The sequence below is a fragment of the Microtus pennsylvanicus genome, chromosome 7, assembly GCF_037038515.1.
Source record: "Microtus pennsylvanicus isolate mMicPen1 chromosome 7, mMicPen1.hap1, whole genome shotgun sequence".
NCBI classification, from domain to species: domain Eukaryota; kingdom Metazoa; phylum Chordata; class Mammalia; order Rodentia; family Cricetidae; genus Microtus; species Microtus pennsylvanicus.
The window spans coordinates 33,035,771-33,057,503 of NC_134585.1; the positions used below are offsets into that span (position 1 = coordinate 33,035,771).

At 47.0% G+C, this 21,733-nt stretch overlaps 1 protein-coding gene across 2 annotated transcripts in view; it reads right to left on the reverse strand.

The window, feature by feature from the left end:
• Nucleotides 1-937: 937 nt before the first annotated feature.
• The window catches only part of Cnga3 (cyclic nucleotide gated channel subunit alpha 3), a 36,551-nt gene continuing 15,755 nt past the window's right edge, over nt 938-21,733 (reverse strand). Inside the window, exons 4-7 of one of the 2 annotated variants that reach the window (XM_075980431.1) lie at nt 17,811-17,816; nt 15,098-15,205; nt 11,857-11,963; nt 938-9,170 (exon numbers count right to left, since the gene is read on the reverse strand). In XM_075980431.1, coding sequence (XP_075836546.1) covers nt 7,771-9,170; nt 11,857-11,963; nt 15,098-15,205; nt 17,811-17,816 — 1,621 coding nt within the window. In that variant the 3' untranslated portion in view covers nt 938-7,770. The remainder of the gene's footprint in view (nt 9,171-11,856; nt 11,964-15,097; nt 15,206-17,810; nt 17,817-21,733) is intronic. The other variant, XM_075980430.1, reaches the window with a different exon arrangement.

Sequence of the window (21,733 nt, forward strand, 5' to 3'; positions counted from 1 at the left end):
AAGACAGCAGGAGATGTCACTGTACAGCATAACCAGCACCCAGGGAGTTCGAGAGCTGTGTGGAAGGCGGGCTGGGTTGTCAGGGTGACTGTAGCTGCTAGTGGGATTTCTGTTTGTTTGATTTTCTTTTTAAAGTGTCTGGAAAGGGATTCCAGGTGATTAGTGTCCTTAGTGTGGTGCTGTCTACAGGACAATCTCAGAGGCGTTGGCGGTAAACACTTAAAGCTAGCCACTCCCAGGTGCTGTTTCCTTCCAGCATGCACACATTGTTAATGTTGGGGACACTGGTTCTGGGAAGTCTTAGTCATAGGATCATTGGCCACCAGAGTCAATGACCTGGACTTGGACTTCTCAGCCCCCAGAACTAACTATAAGAAATAAACCTCTGTGCGACCTAACCTGGCCTCCAACTTGTGGTGCTCTTCCTGCCTCAGCCTCCAGAGTGCTAAATACAGGTGTGGGTCACCGGTGGACAGCACCCACCCCACCGTACCCCACTTCACCCCACTCCACCCTCCTTTCCTCCCTCCCCCCTCTCTTTTCTCCTAGCTGGATCCCAAGCAGGAAGCATAACCACAGGAGCCTTGGGAACTGGCTGACCTGAGATCCCTTGCTCTGCACCAGAGACAGACACAGCAGTCCTGGGGTCACCTACTGGCTGTGACATTACCAGCCCACAAGAGTCTCAGAGCCTGGACCCAGGATACATTACTGATGGAACTTCTGGGAACAACAGCTTTGCTCATTCCCCCTACAGATCCAACTAAGTGGGATTAAACAAAGTTTTCTCCTGATATTTCCTGTCTAAGGTTGGCTGCATCCAGGAGCCCTGGAATACAGAACCATCATTTCTCTGGACAGCACAGGAGAGTCTGTTCACTGCTCTGCAGCTGAAGTGGGCATCTCAGCAGTTCAACACAGTGGCAGCCAGGCCCCCAGCAGCAGGGCAGATACTACTTGTTAATGTCTTATCCCTTTCCTTTCCCTTACCTTTGCTATTTTTTCTTTGATTTTTCTTTTTTTTTTTTTATTGAGTCAAGGTCTTACTAATTACCCAAGACTAATCTCAAACTTACCATCCTCCTGCCTCTGTACTCTCTCCCAAACCAGCAATATGTATTTCTCAGGACAAACGACAAAGAACAAAGCTATTCTTTCAAATGAGGACACCAAAGTGTCCAATATGAAAGTGATGTTTTGAATTTCTAGTCACAGTTAGGACTGTCAAGATATATGCACAAAATATGCAAATTTGTGGAAAAACAACTACTTTGACTTTGGAAAATGAAATTCTTTGATGAGTTTAAGGCTTGTATGTCTCATTCCTTTGTCTATGGAAATGATAGCTTGAGTATCTTTTCTTACAATATTGCATATCTTAAGGAGTTTCAAACTACTTCTGATTTTGAGACATTAAGCCATCCACTAGCTACTAGTACTGGCAAAGTTAAATACATGCTAAAGGGCTCAGAAATGGAGAATATTATTTTGAAGATTCGCTGCAGCAGTCTGGGGGAGTTGAACAGTGACATCTGATTAATAACCCACGTCTTGGGGCTGGAGAGATAATTTAGCAATTAACAGCATTTGTTGCTCTTGCAGGGGCCCTAGGTTCAATTCCCAGCACCCAGATGGTGGGTCTCTGGTGTCTGTCATTTCCATTTCAGGGGATCTAGCACCCTCTTCTGGTGTCTGTGGGTATCAGGCACATACATTCATGCACGCAAAACACCCATATACATAAAATAAAAACAGATAAATATTTTGAAGAAGAACCCCTGTCTTCATGGCTGTGGGAAAGGGAGTAACACACAGCCACACCATCCAGATAAGACTTTTAAAGTGAATTTTTTTGAGGACAATTTTCGTGAAAAACTGCTTAGATTAGCAGAGGACCCACTACTGCCATCTGCTGGATTATTGGCATAAGCAACACAACCAAACAATCTGAGAAAGCAAGAATGCCTCTTTCAAAGGCGTGCTTTGGTGTACGTGTCCAGCCAGTGCAGTCATATGGTATCCCTGAACACACATGGTCACTAAAGAAAGGGTAAGTTTTCCTCTGGCTCCCAGCCAGAGAGTGAACAGTCTGACAAATTGGAGGGAACATCGTCTATGCTTCTAATGACATTATAGACTTGAAGCACTGAGCAATCTAAACAGTCCCTGGGGTAAGCTTGATGGCACCTAATATTCCCCCTACATAGAAAACTTTTCTAAGAGACGACCCTTCCTTAGTATGGGTTAGAAATCAGAAAAATATGACTGATTCCATTGTACCATGAAGCAGTGTCAAATTGGAGAGAAAGTTTGAATACCAGAAGGGTGTGTTAAATATTAGTCCTGAAGATTTCTATATTTAGTTTTGCTTTTGCATGGACGACTGTCTATTCTGAGTGTACTTGTCCTGGGAAACAGCTGCTTAGTCGAAGGCTAGAGTTCCCATTTCCCTTTTCCCATTCATCCCCCTGTGTCTCCACCCTGAAACCAGATATGATAAAGTTCACAAATAGGAGGGTGACTATCTCATTAGGACAGATGATGGTGCCGCAAAAGTACTTTCCCAATCCCCAGGCTCTGTCTAGCGGCTGCAGAGCTCTGATATCAAGGGGAAGACAAAACCAAAAGCAGTGCCCAGATCCACGCCTGCCAGGAGCATCCTCACTGCGGGATGTGGCAGGGGAGGAAACTCATGCTGCACTCATCACCCAGGGTTGCGGTCCATTCGCTCTGGCACCGGCGCCGTCTTCATGAATGTGACTTACGAATCATTAGGGCATTGTGACTACTAGCAGCCAACTAGGGAAGCCAAACAACTTCAGCAACTTTTATGGAGCAAAAGTATTTTAGGCAAGATTCTCTAGAGGAATTAACTGATAGAATATATAATATACTAACATATACATGCATGTGTAAACACACACACGAGAGGCGTATTAGGTGCTGACCAGTCTAACAGTGGCTGTCTGCATGCTACAGAGGCTGGGAACCTGTTAGCGTCTCAGCCCATGAAGCTGGATGCTTCTCAGCAGTCCTACACTGGGTTGTAGGGGACTGACTGATGTGTGAAGATCCAGCCCACCACGGGTGGCATCAATCCCTAGGCAGGCTATCTGAACTGTGTAAGAGTGGAGAGGTCAAACCGGGAACAAGCAAGCAAGGAAATATGTATGCACCCATTTCTCTCTGCTCTTGATTGTGGATGGGATGTGGTTAGCTGTTGAAGTTTCTGTCTTGCGTGTAATCTGAAATCATGAACTGAAATAAATCCTTCTTTTTTAAGTAATATTTTTGTCAGAGCATTTTATCTCAGCAACAGAAATGAAACTAAACATCCCCTTACTTATTTGAATCCTTTTTCTCCATGGTAAGCTTGTCTTTTATTTTTACCAACCTCCATCCATCCATCTACCCACTCACCCACACATTACACATGCAATTTCAGAATTATTCACCTGTACCACCATGTTAAATAATGTACAATTATAGTGTGTGCTCACGCCACTCTCTTCTGTCTTTGGCCTTGTTTTACAGTTTTAAAGGGTACTTAGCTGTCATTTTGCCCTTTATCTTCAATGAGACTATGCCCTGTGCTTGGAATACAGATAGGTTCACTTGTTAGATCCTTCTTTCCTTCCTGGCATGCCCCTCCCTCCTTGTTGATATTGAAAAGTTTGTTTTCACAAAAGTTTGCTCTTTTTTTCTTAGAGATAGGCTTCATGTAGCTCAGACTACTCTCAAATTCTATATGTAGCCGAGGTTGGCCTAGAATGTCTGTTTTCCTTGACTCCATCTCCCTCGTGCTGGGATTACAGTTGGCTCTTTATGATGTATAGTTATGTGAGTTCAGGCAAAGGTATAAGGTCATGCGTCTACAACACCAGTACCATTAAAAAAAAAAGTCACAGTAGGAATTCCTCCTTTGTAACCGCCTACCCAGCCTCTCCCAGCTCCTGACATCCACTGAGATCCTTTTCATCTTTAAGTTTTACTTTTTCTAGAATGCCATGTCAGCAAAATGTTTTCACATGAATAGTTACAGCGGCTTGTTCATTTTTATGCAGAGCAGTATTGGATTGCATGGATATGCTTTTCTGCCCATGTTGAGTGACAACATGGCTGCATCCGGGTTTGTGTGTACGAGTGTGTGTGAGTGTGCGCACGTGCACGTGTGTTTATGAATAAAGTGACTATAAACATTTGTGTATATGATTTATGTGAATAGTCAGGTTAACTGCTGAATTATTTACTTAGGACTCTTTCCTGAGCATGTTCCAGGTGCTTGAGGGGTGGGACCATATGTGGAAGATACTGTCAGTCAAATTCAAAGTTCTTCTCACTGTCCTCATTCTTCTAGAACTTTCTCTAAGAGGCAGCTGGGGGAGCCTGGAAGGCAGAGGGAGGGGAGAGGAGACTTTTTTCCGCTCATCTGCACGATTCTCTGGTCATACAGCCTAAGGACCGCCAGGCTCAGAGGCAGTGCCCCATCTTCATCTGGCGGAGGCAGCCACTTCTAGCTTCATTTTGAGACTCTCAAACCTCTTTCTTCTGTCGAGCAATGCCACTTCTTAAATATTGCCCAAATTTACTGATGTCTCTACGTTCCTGGATTGTCAGTTGTAGCCAACAGTAACTCACCCGTGAAGGTGTGAGTTCTAGTTGCTGGGGCAACCTCTCTGAGCATCTTTCTTCTTTCAGCTCCAGACCCGGGGTGGATAGCTCCTTCGTGTACTAACATTAACCCTCCATCTGCGTTGTTTCAGTCTGTCGTGCTGCCAACGCCCTCGGATAAATTCTCTTTGGTAGAGCACCTAGTGTGTCATATAGTTTTCCTTTGTTCTTGCATTCTGATAGTTCAGTTCTGTTTTGTTGCTTTTAGAACCAAGGATACTGTAAGCATCTGCGCATGTCTCTGTGTTCCCAGGATGTTGTTTCTTCGCTACTGGCTGTGTCTGTCCTACCTCCCATTCATCATCACCCGATCTTTCTAGAGAAGTCATCACCCTAGGAAGGCATCCTGGTGCTGACTCTTCCCTTACAACAAGAGTTGAAGCAGGAGTTGTTCACAGATTTTAATTCAGGTTTTTATCTTTCCTATATAAATATGGATGTGTGCATAATTGATAGCTAAGGCTGTTAAAATATATTCATTGTTATAAATATTCAATTTTATAAAATATAAAACATTGCTGATTACATTTTGCTGATGATATGAAGTGGAATCTATGCTCTTTAATAGATCTTCTAACCATCTAAAAACATTAAACAGCAGAGGACCCACAAGAAATGGTCATGTGACCCATAAGAAGAGACCCAAAATGCATAATTGAACAGAGAGTAGCTTTTGTATGAACGACATCAGGACCCATTTATAGATTATAGCATTTGGCTTCAACATTGTCTCAGAGCAAGAGTCAGGAGAGTATTGTTTGATAGAAAGGAGTAAGAGGGAAAGGGAGAGCAAGAGAAGGATGGAGAGGAAGGGAGGAAAGCAAAAGGAGAGATAAAGATGGGAAGGGAAGAAAGAACTTCCATCATGCATTGAAAGATGGAACACTGCAAACCTGACTCACAGTTGCAGAGCCCAAGGGCAAAACTGTGAACGGAGTTCTGGTTGCTAGTTAAAAAACAGCTCTTGCAGTGTTTCAAGAGCTAAGAGCTAGCTAGCTAAGAGCTTTTGCCTGAGGATGCAATTCCATGGGGGACTTGAAGCTTCTTCAGGGTACAAGTGCAGGTCCCAAGGGCATTTGTCCATGGGTCTCAGCATTTAAGTTTCAGTTTTCAGCTTAAAAATATTTATTTTATGAGCATGGGTGTTTCGCCTGTATGTATGTATACCTGCAGACCATACGTGTGCCTAGTGTCTATGGAAACTAGAAGAGGGCACTGGATGCCCAGGAACTAGAGCTATAGATTATTGTAATCCACCAGTTGAGTGCCAAGAATCAAACCCACGTCCTCTGGAAGAACAGCACGTGCTCTTAACCACTGAGCCATCCAGCCCTGGTTATCTGCTCTTAAACCTTCGGCCACTGTACCCACCTTTCCACCTGAAAGTCTCACTTAAACATGGCTCTCCACTTTGAGCTGGAACGGGTAGCTACAGAGAGTTATGTGGCTCCAGTAGTAACAGGCTACTCTTGTAGTGACAGCTGGATCTAACCTCCACGTTAGACTCCTAGGATCAGTCTTTTTTTGATATTGCCCAAACCCTTATGCTTGCCTGCTTCTAGGAAATTCCCAATTACTATACCACTGGTGTCCGGGAGAAGCCCTTACTCAAGGTTTGTCTTCTAGGAAGACAGGAAGATGACTTTCAACCCATTGACCAATGAGAAGAAACAAGACACCCCATCCCATTAAATGGACAGAAGGCACAGTAACCGGAAGGCAGGGAGTCTAGATTTGCTACTCTGACTTGAAGGGCTCTCCGTCTCACGATGCTGTGATTTGACAAAGCCGGCATTTCCAGGGTCCCAGGAAGCACACGTATGGGGGGAGATGCCAGGCTTAGGCACGCAGCCCAAACTGTCCAGTGTAAAGTTGAACTTAAGGTACAAGCTTGTGTGTATGGCTTCCTATTGTCTTCTCGGTTCTGTGTGTTTGTTTTGGGGGGGGGGCACTAGGGTGTGAAGCCAGAGCTGTTGCACACACTAGGGAAAGGCTTCATTACCGACCGATATCCCCAGACCCTTTTCGTGTTTCCACAACCAGATGGAGCAGGAGTGGGAGGGGAGATTACATAAACGTCCATGTGTAAGAAAGCTAGGCTGTGGCTTAATCATCTCCTCCTGGATTTCACAAAAAACAATTGGGCCGGAAACAGGGCAAGTGTGCCTTTGGTCCCTGCTCTTTGGGAGGCTGGTGTGTGAATATCGCTCTGGCACGGGAGTTGAAGGCTGGACTGAGAAACACAGCAAGCCCTTCACTCCACCAAATATGGAAAGGGCTGCACATTTGGGTCTGTGCTGGATGGTTTTTATCTCAACTTGACACAAGCTCGAGTCATCTGAGAGGAGGGAGGCTCAGCTGAGAAAATTCGTCCATAAGATCCAGCTGTAAGCAAGCCTGGAATGCATTTTCTTTACATGTTCTTAGTTAGTGGTGGATGTAGGGGGGGCCCACCCCATTGTAGGTGGAACCACTCCTAGGCTGGCAGTCCTGGGTTCTATATGAAAGCAGGATTAGCGAGCTGTGAAGAGCAAGCCAGTAAGCAGCACCCAGCCACGGCAGCATCAGTTCCTGCCTCCAGCTTCCTGCCCTGTTTGGTTCTTGCTCTCAAGAACTCATTTGAGTTTCTTCAGCAATGGACTGCAATATGAGTGTGTAAGCTAAATAAACCTTTCCCTCCCCAGCTTGCTTTTGGTTAAGGTGTTTCATCACAGCAATAGTAACCTGAACTAAGACAGGATCCCAGCGCCCATATTAAGCGGTATGTAACTCCAGTCCAGGGGATCCAGCACTCTTGTCTGACCTCTACAGACAACTGCACGTACACACACATCCTGTACACATACTATATACACTTGATTGGGAGCACACCACGCTTTTCCCCACTCCTTGACATGTATCACGTAGACCTCACGATAATCTGGAACTCTATGGAGCCGACACCCATGGCCCCCATTTCCTAGACGAGGACAGCAAGGCTGTCTCCCGCAGTCACATCACTTGTGAAGGATGTCCAGCCCTGTGCCAAACGGGCAGCAGATAGTGTCTCACTGACAAGTTGACCCTGGGAGGCGGGAGGCAGACAGCCGCCTGCACTTCTCACTCTGTCTTTGCCATATCCCCAGAAGTCTCCCCAGAGGGTGAGAAGCCATGACCCCTCCCATTCATCTGGCTCTCCAGCTGGCTGAGGCGCTGTTTCACTTTCATCTGCGAGGCGTTGTACTCAGCCAGGAGTCGTGCAAACCTGGTCTGCAGGGCATCCAAGGATGACTCCAGGTACTCCACCTTCTCCTCAATGTCTCTGGGATCTTCCCTGGTCTTGGCCAGGTCCTCATCAATTAGGTTGTCCTTCATCAGAATCTGCCGGCCCTTTTCCTCCAGGGCCTTCTTAGCATCTGGGTACTCGGTGAGGGCCTCCATCAGATCGTCCTTGGAGAGGCAGAACAGGTCTGAGTAGCCGATGCTCCTGATGTTGGCCGTCCTGCGGTTTCCTGACTTGCTCCCCTTGATGTTTAAGATGCTGATCTCCCCAAAGTAACTGCCATCACTGAGGACCACAAACTGGGTGACGCCGTCATCGGCCACCACAGCCAGCTTGCCCTCCTTGATGATATACATCTCCTTTCCGATGTCCCCCTTTTTGCATATGTAGTCCCCAGGGCTGAACACGGTAGGGCGAAGCTTCAGCACCAGCTCCACCAACAGCCCTGCCTCACAGTCCTGGAAGATTCGGACTTTCTTCAGGGTGTCCAGGTGCACGTTGATGGCGATCTCAGCCTTCAGCTTGTCCGGGAGATTCTTGAGCACCTCCTTTTCATCCACCGTCTTCCTGTTAGCCCACAGATAGTCAAACCACCTGATAACCCGAGTCTCCAAGTCCTTGGTTACCTTCCGGAACTGCATGTACTGCTTGATGGAGTCAATCTTAGCCTGGAACTCTGCCCTCGAAGCATTCATGTTGGAAATCATGGAGCCCACATTGCCGACTATAGTGGCAAAGATCAGAACACCCACCAGGAAGTCTATGACCACAAAGAGATACTCCTCATCTTTCACAGGGGGTGGGGTCTCACCAATGGTGGTCAGGGTCAAAGTGGACCAGTAGAGGCTGTAAATGTACTTCCTGGAGAGACGCCCGTACTCTGGCTTGGAGATGTTTGGATAGACCCAGGAGTCTGTCCCAAAACCAATGAACTTGGAAATGGCAAAGTAGATGCAGGCATTCCAGTGGATGATGATGAGGATGTACAGGACCAGGTTCCCTATCCTGAACACATTGGGGTAGTTGGTCCTTGTCTCTGTGCGGTCAAAGAATTCAAAGAGTCGAGAGAACTTCAGTAGACGGTTGAACCTCAGTTCTGGGCAGTTTACTCCCAACTTTAAATAAGCCAGATCTGTGGGGATGAGAGACAGGATGTCCAGCTTGAAGTGCAAGGTCTTTGTATAATGTTTCCACAGCCTCTTCGTATCGGTGACCATTAAGCCTTGCTCAAGAAAACCTAAGGATGGAGACGAGGGAAGTCACTTGGGCATCCAAGAGGCTTAAACTGACTACAGAAAGGTACTTCCCGTCATGGTTACACAAGAGACAGTGATGTGCATGTGGCAGAAACAATATCAGACATAACATGCTAATGGTGGAACTCACTCTGGTATGTTTTCTATAATGTTCTAATCTCTTCTGTTTAATTTTTTTTTCTCTGCTGGGAACTGAGCCCAGGCCTTGTTCTACAACTAGGGTTCTATAACTAATCTATATTCCCAGTTCTCTATTCAGGTGTAAAAGTTATAAATTGATTGAATAACTTTGAAGATAGACTGGATATTAGATGACAGCAAAGAATGAAGATTAAGTTTTAAAAGACAAACAGATATTAGAGAGTGTGCCTAATTGAGATTGGGTTAGGGAACGTGAGCATTCCTAATGCTATTCTCTCTGGGTTTTTTTTTTTTTTTGTGTGTGTGTATACTTGAAACTATTAATCATCAAACCTTAAAAACTAAGATAAAAGTCTACCAAACTGGTCTCACCAGTAATGATGCCCAGTGAAATATTTCAGGGCTTGTCCCCCAGAGGTCAGGCCATAAGGCACTTTCACAAGTTCAAGGTATCACTGCTGCTGACCCGTACAAGTTCCGGCTCCCCGTTTCTCAAGGCATTCTTGTTAAATAATTGTCCTTCTGGATCTCCAGGGGATTGGTTCCAGGATTCCCTTAACCTCTTTCCTCCCAAGGAAACCAAAATCTTTAGATGCTTAAGCACCTTCCATAGAACGATGCCATATTTGCATATTACGCAAGCATATCCTCTTGAATATTTTAAATTTTCTCCAGGTTTTTCACAGTACCCAATACATACAGCATAAATGCTACAAAGTCATGTTGTGCCGTGTGGGGATAATGACAAGAAGAATAAAACCTCTAAATGTTCAGCACAGAAATTTTTATCAAGTGTTTTCTTTTCTTCTTCTTCTTCTTCTTTTTTCCCTCCCCAAGACAGGGTTTCTCTGTAGCTTTGGAGCCTGTCCTGGAACTAGCTCTTGTAGACCAGGCTGGCCTCGAACTCACAAAGATCCGCCTGCCTCTGCCTCCCGGGTGCTGGGATTAAAGGCGTACACCCCCACTGCCCGGCTGTCAAGTGTTTTCTACTTAGTCGGCTGGATCTCCAGGTGCAGGATGGAGAGATCTCTTGGCTCTTATGCCTGTATTTATGGAATGCTTTGGGGAGCATCCTGGCTCTTCTACTCCTCGCCCTTTTACAATTCTCTCAAGTCTGAAGATTTTTTCCTCTTGGACTATGATCATGGCCACCTAGTTTCTTGACCTCTCTCTCCCTTACTTCCTGCTGAATCTGGCTTTGCCACAGACAGCGTCCAAGTACAAGAAGGGGTGGGGTTGATTTCTGAGTGAGGGCATGCGGTTCCACTGAAATTTGTGTAAGACAAAGGGCAGAGTCTCTGCGGCCACTCACAGACAACTGTGTATATATACTATATGTGTTAATGTCACTGTGGCAGAGGTCATCCATGTCAACCTCAAGTGGTGTTGGAGGTATTCTAAGTGAAGATGCTGGGTACCAGTGTGGACAGAAGCAGGGATTGCCAGATGGCCTGGCTGCAGTGTGAACATGGACAGAATGCCTCAGTTTCTGCATCAGTAAGGTGACGCCAACCTTGTTACTTGTTTTATGTAGGGGTTCTAATGAGAAAGCAAGGTGAGCTGAGAGGATTCGTGCATTCTGGTTTGTTGCCACAATTTTGTGTGTTTCCCTTGAGCACGGGAGTGTGGGTGTTATTTCCAAAATCTCAAAGACGCAAAGAGAAGGGCCTCTACAAAGTGAAGCTTTTGTGCACATTAGAAAAAGATCCCTGGAAGCTGGGCAGACCCAATTCTCATGTATAGGTGGGTCTTAACCTCAACCAGAGTCTGTTTGGAAGAACCCATCATCTTCCTAGGCCCTGTTTTGAATTTCAGACCTTTACATGTTAAAAAATTTTTGAGGTGCTAGAGAGATGATTCAGAAATTAAGAGCTGCTCTTTCAGAGGACCTGAATTCAGTTCCCAGGATCTGTGTCTAGTAGCTCACAAATGCCTGTAACTCCAGCTCTGTGGAGGGTCTGATGCCCTCTTCTGGCCTCCATAGGCACTACACTCACATGCACAAACCCACTCAGGCAGGCACAAACATCACTTAAATGAAAATAACATAAAATCTTTAAAAATAATAACATAAATAAATTGTAAATCTCCTCTGAGACAGATGGAACACTTTTCCTGGATCTTCCATGTTTCTGAGGCGAGGAATGCCCAGACTGAACTGAGTGCCACCTCACACAGGTAGTACTAACAGGGTCTTTTGAGATGGCAGCCTTAGCCTTATGTCACAAGTAAAAAAATGAGGTCCAGAGAGACAGCTTGATTTGCTCATTGAACACTGGGACAACAGATCCCAAATCCCAGGTGTTTTAACCCCTGTTCAGGTCTCGTTGAAGGATTTAGCATACTGAGCATCAGGATACCAGCACCTCCACTGTTTGGTAGGGCTCCAGATCTCCAAAGCACACTGTGCTCAAAGCTAGGCAACATCCAGGCCACTACTGTGGATCTTCCTGAGTACCCGATGGTCCCCCTACTGAGGGTCTATGACTTGGCCTAGTTTAGTCTTTGGGCTTGGGGCACACTCACCTGTCCGGGCTCGAACCAGCAAGTCTATAGCATAAAGGACATCTGCAGAGTAGTCCAGGACCAGCCACAGCATCAGGTGCTCCGACTGAAGCTCATCGAAACAGGCTCTGAAGAATCCAAGAGGGAGATGGGACGAGATGGCTGAGTGTCAGAGCCCAGACCCCTCCCCTCCCTGTGATGCGAATAGATACACTGTATCCAGTAGCAGTTCTTGAGGTGTTACACAGGTAATGTAGCAGCTCCCACAGACGTTAGAATGGTATGTTTTGGGAGGAATCTCTTACTATAGGATTTTTATAGAGGCAAAGCAACCAGTGTTCTAGGAAGGCGAAACACTGCAAGGAAGCTCATTAAGAGAGGGAAGAAACAACTCCGAGGAGCTTCAGGAGGTCCTTAAAACTGACCACATTCACCAGAACCTCTCTCCTCAAAGAGTATATAAACAAAAACAATAAAGACCACTGAGAATCACTCTCAGACCAGCCAAGCTGCAGGGAAAATGAGGCAGAGATCAATGAAACCTTTTAGAAGAAGCAGAGACTGGCTGAGCTGCCTTGAAGAGGCTCAGATCACCAGATCCACTGGGAAAGGACACTCTGTGTCCTGCTGTGCTGTCGGCAGGCTGTGCAGTGTGCTCCCGGTTCCCCGTTTTCATGAGCTGTCTCCCATGCTGGGGTGGGCGTTGGTGATGAAACTATCATTTCTGTTCCTGTAAGTAACTCCAGTAAAACTCATTGGTTCACCAAGTTGGGCTTTTGTGCCATCATTACTTTGACCTGTCATGGGCTCCCTTTCTGGAGTTAGTAGATGGGTGTGTGCGTGTGTGTGTGTATACAGGAAAAATCTGTTTCATGACAATGCAGTGGTATCACTCCAGGCCCTGGGAAGCTATGTTCTCTCATAGTCACTGGCCTCCTAGGAAGAAGAGCTGGGGAGTTAGATGTGTAGTGTGAAGGTTGATGGTAGAACTCAAAGCAAACAAACACTCTAGCCAATCTACCATCCAACCATCCAAACAAACAACTACCTACACAACCAACCAAGCAACCAACCAACCAATCAACCACCCACCCAATTAATCAAACAAACAACTGGGATTGATATTAGGCAAAGGGATCAAGAACCTGTCCTTTCTAGACTCAGATTCCAACTTAAATAAGCCAGGAGATTTTTCTACCCTTTACCCCTTGGTGTTTGCTGCTTCTCACATAGAGAGCACCCCAAGTTTTCCTTCTTACCTCCAAGAACATGAGGATGTTCTTCACGTCTTCTGGATGAAGACTGGAAAGAACATTGGCTGACACCTGTGTTCCCATATCCTAGAGCACTCGTTGAGAGCAGTGTTGCCACCTTGCCCATTTGTCATGAAGCCCCCCACCCCACCTCGCATGTTCTTTCCCTTGAAGACAGAATCCCCAAGCTTCCACTTATATGGTGTACGGCTTTGGGTGTTCCCCAAAGGCTCGTGTGCTAAAGGCTTGGCCACCAGGCTGTAGCCTGACTGGGAGGTAGTGGAACCTTTAGTTGGTAGTGCCCAGTGGAACTTAGGTTAAGAGGGTTTGCCTTAAAAGGAATATTGGGACTCTGCCTGGTCCCTTTTTCTATTTTTACTTCCTGGTCATGAGGTCTTGTTTTGTTTTTGTCAGTGGCCCAGAACAATGACACTAAGGAACCATTGTCTGAACTCTCTGACACTCTGAGCTGAAATAATTTTCCTTTTTTTCACATTGTTTACCTTGGGTCTTTGGTCATATCAATGGAAAGCTGACAAGCTGCAGGTAGCATAGGACTCCTCTGTACCCAGTTGAGGAACATGATCAGGAATGTCCCAAAAGCCACTGCACAGTGTCCCAGAGCAGCCGTGTCTGCCTTGCAGGCTTTCCCAGGAACATCCCAGGGCCTACTGTCTATTCAGAGAAAAGCACTCTTTCCTCCATCACGGTAAATCAGAAGGTGCAGTCTCACTCAAAGAGCCATGTCCTGATTGGTTCAGGAGATCCTCTGTCCCCTGTCCAGCTTGCTTTCACAAGCACAGAGACCCGCCACTGCATGACTTCCCTGTAGGCTTACTTAGAGACATCCCTAAGCCCTGTGCCTTTTCTAGGAGGAGCGATAAACCCTGTATCCTTACCATGGAGTCCTGCTAGCAAGGACCTTTAATCCCCTTCCTTACCTTCAGATAGGAGTAGTAGAGTCTGGGGTCCACTCAGCAGCCTGCACCCTATAGACTAGCTCAGGGAGGGAGCCCCTTCATCCATTTTCCTTACCTGGAAATGTATTTTAAGAATGCTCTGAAGGCCTACATGGCTCTCCCTGCTGGTACACCCTGTAGGCTTCCTTAGGAAATCCCCTGCCAATGCCCGGGCATCCTACCCCTGTACCCACAGCAGCAGCTTCCCAGGAAAGAATGCTTACAAGAAAGTTACAGCTCAGCCCTGTGGCTCCCATTTCTGCACCCCCAGAGCCAGGCTACACCAACCCCACTTGCTAGCAAGGGTCCTGCCATGTTCTTTCCTTTTCTCACCAGCTCACCCAGGGAAATCTTGAATGCCTCTGATCTTCTCCAGAAGAGCAACAGCCCCCTCTAACCTAGGAGCACCCCCAAAGCCCACATCTGCTCATTCCACCACGGCAGCCTGCTTAGGAAACCAGAAGCCCAGAATTCAGCCTCAGCGAGCAGAGCTCCCACTGTGCCTCCACTTATTCAACAGCAAGTTCACTCAAAATGCTTCCCTAATCCCGTCAGAACAGCGACTAGCCCCTACCCCTTCCTCATACAACCTGAATGTAGATGACAGAGTGCCAGAACCCTCAACATCACCTCAAGCTCGGGTCCCTTCCCACCCGTGGTTTAGAGCCCCTTCAGGGTCCTCTGGGAAGTGACCAGTTTCCGCTGATGGAGAAGCGAAGACGGTGGTTCTCAACTTGTGGGTCGAGACGCCAGAGGGTCACATATCAGATGTATTTACGCTACAATTCATAGCGATAGCAAAATTACACTTATGAAGTATCAACAAAATAACTTTATGGTTGGGGGTCACCATAACATGAGAAACCATACTAAAGGGTCACAGCATTAGGAAGGTCGAGGACCAGCGACTTAAGGTGCCAGAGCTGTACGGTGGCTCAGAGGAGAGAAACGCTCTCAGGTGAGACTCAGCCCTCCATCTCTTAGGCTCGGCTGCCTTCTCCCCTCCTGTCCGTCCACCCTGGCCACCTAAAATAATGCTGCTGCTCTTACCTGCACACAAGTAGACACCAGTTATAGAAGACCGGCAGGGCGATGACAGTCAGCCAGCGATAGTAGATGTTGCTAGAAGGGTCCACCACAATGGCATCCTTCTTCCTTCTGGGAACACAGACATACAGCACTATGTGTGGGAAGCCTTTAGGATATAAAGGTCTTAATTAACTCAGAAACCTGAGAGCAATTTTAGGTTGACTCTGAAGAAGTGTGTGTGTGTGGGGGGGGGGGTCACAACAGGATCTTCTCAGTTCCAGGAGTAGGGTCATATGGATACCTCTGTGGGGAAGACAGGCTGGGAGCCAGGCTGGACTTGGAGGTCTCTTCCTCTGGGCTCAACCTCCAGAACTGACCATAAAATCTTGATGGTGATGTTTGTTTCCATATGCCCTGCGGCATCCTTCTTGTCCTTCATCTGGGAATGAAAAGTCAGTGTGGCACTGTGGTGGAGTGCTGGCGAGGGATCAACGGAATATTGGCCAAGCTTTTTGTGGCAACGCCAGTTTCTGGGACCACCCATGCCTTCTGCATAACTGAAGCTGGAAGTGTGTGTGTTAGCACCCAGTATCTCTGAGGCAGTTCTGCAAGACTGAAGTTGGGAGTCCTGGAGTGCCCTGGAGCCTGCTCTAACTCTCCCTGCATCTGTGATAAGATGGAGCTACTGATTTCATTATGACTGTCTATTACTCTAGAGGTCTGAGGTAAACCTCTCCATTGAGAAATTAGAGGCTCAGGCTAATGTTTTACAATTTATCATCCACTTCCACCGGCCCCCGAAAGTTAGTTACGTCCAGTCTGAGGCCTGAAAAGTCTGAGACATTTTGAAGCAATGGATTATAAACAAGCAGACATTAAGGAGTTTTAAATCATAGGTGAATTTGTTTTGTATACACTGCTATCAGAACCCATGATTTAAAAGATGAATCAGTTATCTTGCAGAGTTGCATATAGAAAGTCAAGAATGGGTCTCACCAGAGACAAGTCAAACAGAGCTGTGATCTTTTCTGGATGTTTTAGTGGAGCCAGGTTTCCTGCTGCTTGTTTTTAGGGTTGTCAGGACTTGGTTCCCTGCCCCTGTAGGTCTTCAGTTCCCATGTTCTTGCTGGCTGTAACACATGGCGACTCCTAGCTTTACGATACTGTGCTGGGCTGTGGAGCTGGCTGGCTGGGCAAAGTGCTTGCTGCACAAGCATAAAGACCAGAGTTTGGATACTTAGAACCCACGGCACAGTTGGGAAGACATGGTGACTGCCTGTAATCCCAGCACACGGGAGGTAGAGACAGGGCAAGCCTGGAGCGAGGTGGTTTAGAATTCATGAGCTCTGGGTTCAGTGAGAGACCCTACTTCAGAAAATACGGTGGCAAATGGTGGAGAAAGCTCAATTTCAGGTTTCCACATGTACAAATGTGTGCACCCACACAGACACAGACATACGTGTACACATGCAAGGAAGAGGAGGAGGTAGAGAAGGAAGAAGAAAAGTAGTGTCTGATGTTCAAACCCTTGGAATCTGCTGTCCTAGTTCCGGTTCCTGTCAACTTGATAGCCCAGAGCCATTTGAGGGAGTCTGAATTGGGGTGTGCAGACCTGCTGCCACATCTATGAGAAACTATCTCGACTGATGATTGATGTGTCCACAGCCCACTGTGGGCAGCACCATCCCTAAGCTGCTGGGCCTGGTGTATAAAAAAGGCAGGATTGAGGGACTGCCCAGATCAAGCTGGCCTGTGGCCACATCTGTGGGTGGGAGAGCCGGCCCACTGTGGGTGGCACCATCCCTAGGCTGATGAGCCTAGGTTATTAAGAAGAGGAAGAAGGGCCAGGCAGTGGTGGCATACATTGTTAATCCCAGCACTTGGGATGCAGAGACAGGTGGATCTCTGTGAGTTAGAGGCTAGCCTGGTCTACAGAGTGAGTTCCGGGACAGGCTCCAAAGCTACACAGAGAAACCCTGTCTTGAAAAACAAACAAAAAAAGAAAGAAAGAAAGAAAGAAAGGAAAAGAAAAGAAAAAGAAAGATAAAAAAGGAAAAGCCACCTCAGCAGGACCAGATGTGCCATTTCTTGGTTTATAGCAATATTTCCATCCTCAATGTGAGCCTAACCCTTCAAAGTTTTGTCAATAGATACAGGTTTTAAATTCAGCTTAAGCCCAAGGATGGCTTCACAAAGGAGTTCTATAACTGACTTCAGAGCCGGCGTCATAGGAAGCTTCATCTAGCAAATTACACATGGCCACCGAACACCAACAGGACAAAGTGCCAAGCTCCAGCCAACCCAGTTGCCGCTGTACCTCATCCCTGGCCATAAATACTGCCTGTTACACGCTACAGCTCTGAGATTCTGTTTGATTTGGGGGCGACCTGATTATAGAATTGTGGATGAAACAGAATTGAGATATTAAAAAATGATCTTATCTTTTGATAGTGGATAGGAACAAAGAGTTCTTCAATCTGTTAACCAAGAAGCACAGAAGACAAGCAGCTCTGTCCCCTTTATCTACCGGAGTGTTTTGTCGGCCTGGGGCGTCTTAACGAGTGTCACCAGCAGAGGGCACTGCCCACAAGCTTATTGGGCCCACTTGATGCTGCATAGCGCCTCGGCTTGTTTTGGTCAGGCTTTGAATTATAGGCTTTAACTTTTCAAAATCCCTGCTACCCCATGGTTGAGGACCTAGCCCAGCACCAACAAACTGAACCCCTAGATCTACCCATCACTGCCCCCCCCCAAAGGCCATAAAGATATAGACTCGCAGAATACTGCTGGTTTGAACTGAGAGCAGTTTGATCTGAAAGGGAGAAGTTATACCATGTTTAGGGACCAAATGACAATTCTAGAAATGGGAAAGAGACAGGAATCAAGAGGTCCGGAGGAAGCTGTCATCTGTGGTCTGAAGGAATTTAAGTTCTCAAAGAACGGAGTGGGAAGAAAGTAAGTGCCAAGCTCTGGCCCTTTGTCAATGGCAAGTCAAGCAATCGGTATTTGTTTCTGATGCTGATGGCTCGCCTACATCTTCAGTGAGGACATTCCTAAGAGGCAGAAGCTGCAGACCGGTGGGCCCATGCATGCCCGCTGTCACTCGTGGGCAATCTCACTCCCACTCACACAGCCCCAGGGCTCGTGTGTGGCATTCTGATGCTCACACACCAAACTCATCTGCCAGCTCAGGATCTGTGGCAGAACCTAGTCACAGCAGGTCACCCATTCAAGAGGCTGGTCACCCTTTGAGGGAGGACATTTTCTCCTTAGGTCACTCTGATGGTTCCCTCAAATTAGCTCAGGTCGGTCTTAAAACAGAGGCATTTCCCTGGTTCCCAGGACCTTGCAGTTGTAGCATGGAAAATGCCTGCTTCTAGCCGAGGAGACCACCCACTGCTCCGCAGAGGCATTCCAAATCTCCACCCTTGAATATGTAGTGATAGAGGGTATCAAAGCTGAGAGGACTCATCCCCTGAAAGCCTTTGCTTTTCTAGATGAGGGAGACGAAGAACAAGTAGGAAGAGCTCCATAGAGAGATCATCCAGACTTGTCCCTTCTGCCCCTCTGCCCTGGGTTTCCACAAAAGGAAGGATGCTCGAATGGGTTTCTAGTGTTTGGAGAAGGTGGTGAGCAGGAGTAGAAGGGAGAGGCAAAGTGGGGTTCTATGCAGGGGTGGGGTGGTGGTGGTGGGTGGGGTGGCTCCTGGGATTAGAGAAATTGAAAGCCAGTATAGTATGCTTGGCTGGGGCTTGGGTACTTATCCCGCCTGTGAGCCGTTACAAGTGTTAGCATCATTTCTGGCCATGGGTTAGGCCAATGGGAATGGTTTCAATGACTCAGGTCCATTTTGCCTGAGGCGACTATTCCAGGAACCCTACCCACTTCTCTCCAGCCTTTCTTTTCACAACTTTTTGCTCATAGGGTATGGTTATTGTCAGGGACAAAGTGATTGTGTGTGTGTGTGTGTGTGTGTGTGCGCGCGCGTGTGTGTGTGTGTGTATACTTAGGTCTGGGAAAACGTTTGCGGCAAGAGAGGAAAAGCATTTGGTTAAATCCAGGCTTCTTGGTAACAAGGATTAATGGTTTGAATCCCATCCAGTTTCTGAGTCTTTAATTCTACTCAGTTTCCTTCTATTCAGCCCTGAGCAGGGTGGAGAGCCCTTATCAATACAGGACTCAGTAGGACCTCTGCATGTACTTCCATGCTTCTCAGGTGAACGGAGTCTGGAACCTTGTGCATCGTGGGTGGGGGAAGGGCACACACTACCCAAGGAGCAGCTGCTTGCTGTTCTTGTCTGCACAGACCAGATGTGGCTCTCCAGAGTGCAGTTTCTTGAAAATCTAGTCACAGTAACTTCTTTCTTCTAATCAACAGACCAGAAAGTTGACCGATGGCAAACACATCTCCATGCTTAGGCTTATGTCCCCTCTGCTCCCAACCCTATGGCCCCATCTGTGATCTCCCCAGGAATATGGTAGAAGGTAGGGACTGGTTTGTCACATATTAGATACTCCCTGTTGTGGCATTCTACAGGTGTTATTCTCAAGTGACTGCTGCCAGGAGAAGCTTTTGACACAAGAGGTAAGAAAGTCAAGGGGCCTCATAGAGCCTTAAAAAGGTCTCTTGCCTTCCAGTGTTCTCTGTAGATTGCTCATAGGAGACCCCAACGGGGGTCAGTGGCCGGTGATGCCTCAGCCTGACTAAGTGGGCTTTTTCTATGCTATTCTGGCTATCTTTGCCAGAGACTTCCTCTCCCCGTTTAAGATGTGGCCTTGGTTTCTTGCTTCTGGGTTGTTCTCCTCATCTGAAAAGTCCTCCGTGCCTTGCAACTCCTGGGAGATGGTGGAGAGAATACCCTGGGGGACAGTGGGCCTACTTCTACAATGATAGACCCACACAAAAAAAGTATACCCCTACTTCCATAATGACAGGTCCACACAGAGGAAGTATCTCACTAGATGTTTTGCTTTGCAGTTGGGACTTGGTCCCCCAAAATTCAAAGCCCCTCCCCCTCTATGAAGCTCCCCCATGAATCATCACATTCATCTGCCACCCTGGGCCTTCTGTGAGTGGCCAGGTAGCACTGGTCTAGCCCTAAGTGGTTCTCACCCAGTCCTCCACTTCTTTGGTCACACTGGGGTTATGTATTGAGTACAACATCCATCTCCATTTGCCTAAGGTTGCAAGAGGATAATTTAATCAGATTATTTAAGGAAGTCTTTGTTTACTCAAAACAAATTGAGCCAGCCCAGCTAGTTATAGAAAGTTCCAGACTTCCTTCACCTGAGAAGCAAGCAAGTGCAGAGGGTAGTGGTCCCACTGTGTACTTTTCTGGGCCTGTTGTTGTGCCCAGATCACCATCCTGCTCAGAAACAAACAAAAGGCTAGTAATTCTTTTCTGGGCTGGGGTGGAGCTCGGTTTAGAGAGAGCTTGCTTGAGCATACACAAAGCCCTTGGTTTGAGCGTTAGCACTGCAAAAACCCAGTGTGGCCATGCATACTGGAAACCCCAGCGCTGTCCAGGTGGAGGCAGGAGGATCAGAAAAATCAAGGTCATCCTCAACAATATAGAGCTTGAGGCTCAAATGTGAAGGGCAGAGTATGAGACCCTGCCCTTCCCCCCAAAAACGTCCCCATCCCTCAGATCTCCTCTTCCCGACCTGTTTGTCATCTCTTCTGTTTCTCTGTCTCCCTACCCTCCATCTTCAATGGCTGTTCTGTTCCTGTCCTAGCCAGTACCCAGGAACCACAAGGGTTTGTAGCTGCAGCCTGTGTGGACCCTCACACGTGAACACGCCTCTCCAGTGAGTCCTTTAATCTCAGCTGGGGACCTCGACACCTTTTGCGATGGTTTGAGTAAGAATGGCCCTCATGAGCTCATATATTTGAACGCTTGGGCACCAGAAAGCTGAACTCATGCTAGGATTAGTAAGATTAGGAGGTGTGGCCTTGTTGGAAGAAATTGGAGGAAGTATGTCACTAGGTGTGGGCTTTGAGGTTTTAAAAGCACACGCCAGGCCCACAGTCTCTCTTTCTGGCTATAGATCAGGATGTAGCTCTCAACTACCTCTCCAGCACCACACCTGCCTGCTACCATGTTCCCTGCCATCATGCCCCCTGACATGATGGCAATAGACTTATCCTCTGAGCCTGCAGCCAAACCCCCAATTAAATGCTTTTTTGTTTGTTTTTCGAGGCAGGGTTTCTCTGTAGCTTTGGAGCCTGTCCTGGAACTAGCTCTTGTAGACCAGGCTGGCCTCTAATTCACAGAGATCCGCTTGTCTCTGACTCCCATACACTGGGATTAAAGGCATGTGCCACCACCTGGCTAAATGCTTTCTTTTATAAGAGTTGCCTTGGTCACGATGTCTCTTTATAACAATAGAACACTGAAGATACTTTTCTTCAGTTTCTTCAGCACATAAGACTGAATCTGGCTTTACTGCAGTATCCATTGAAAAGAAAAATCCCTGAATACTTGTGTGATGTGTGGGTGTGAGAAAGAGTCAGAAGACAACCTCAGTGTCATTTCTCAAGTACCACACACCATTCATCTTTTTGTTTCCTTTGTCTTTATTTATGTGTGCTGGTATTTTGCCTGCATGTATATGTGTGTACAGTGTACATGCAGTGCTGGTGTGATGTGGGATTCC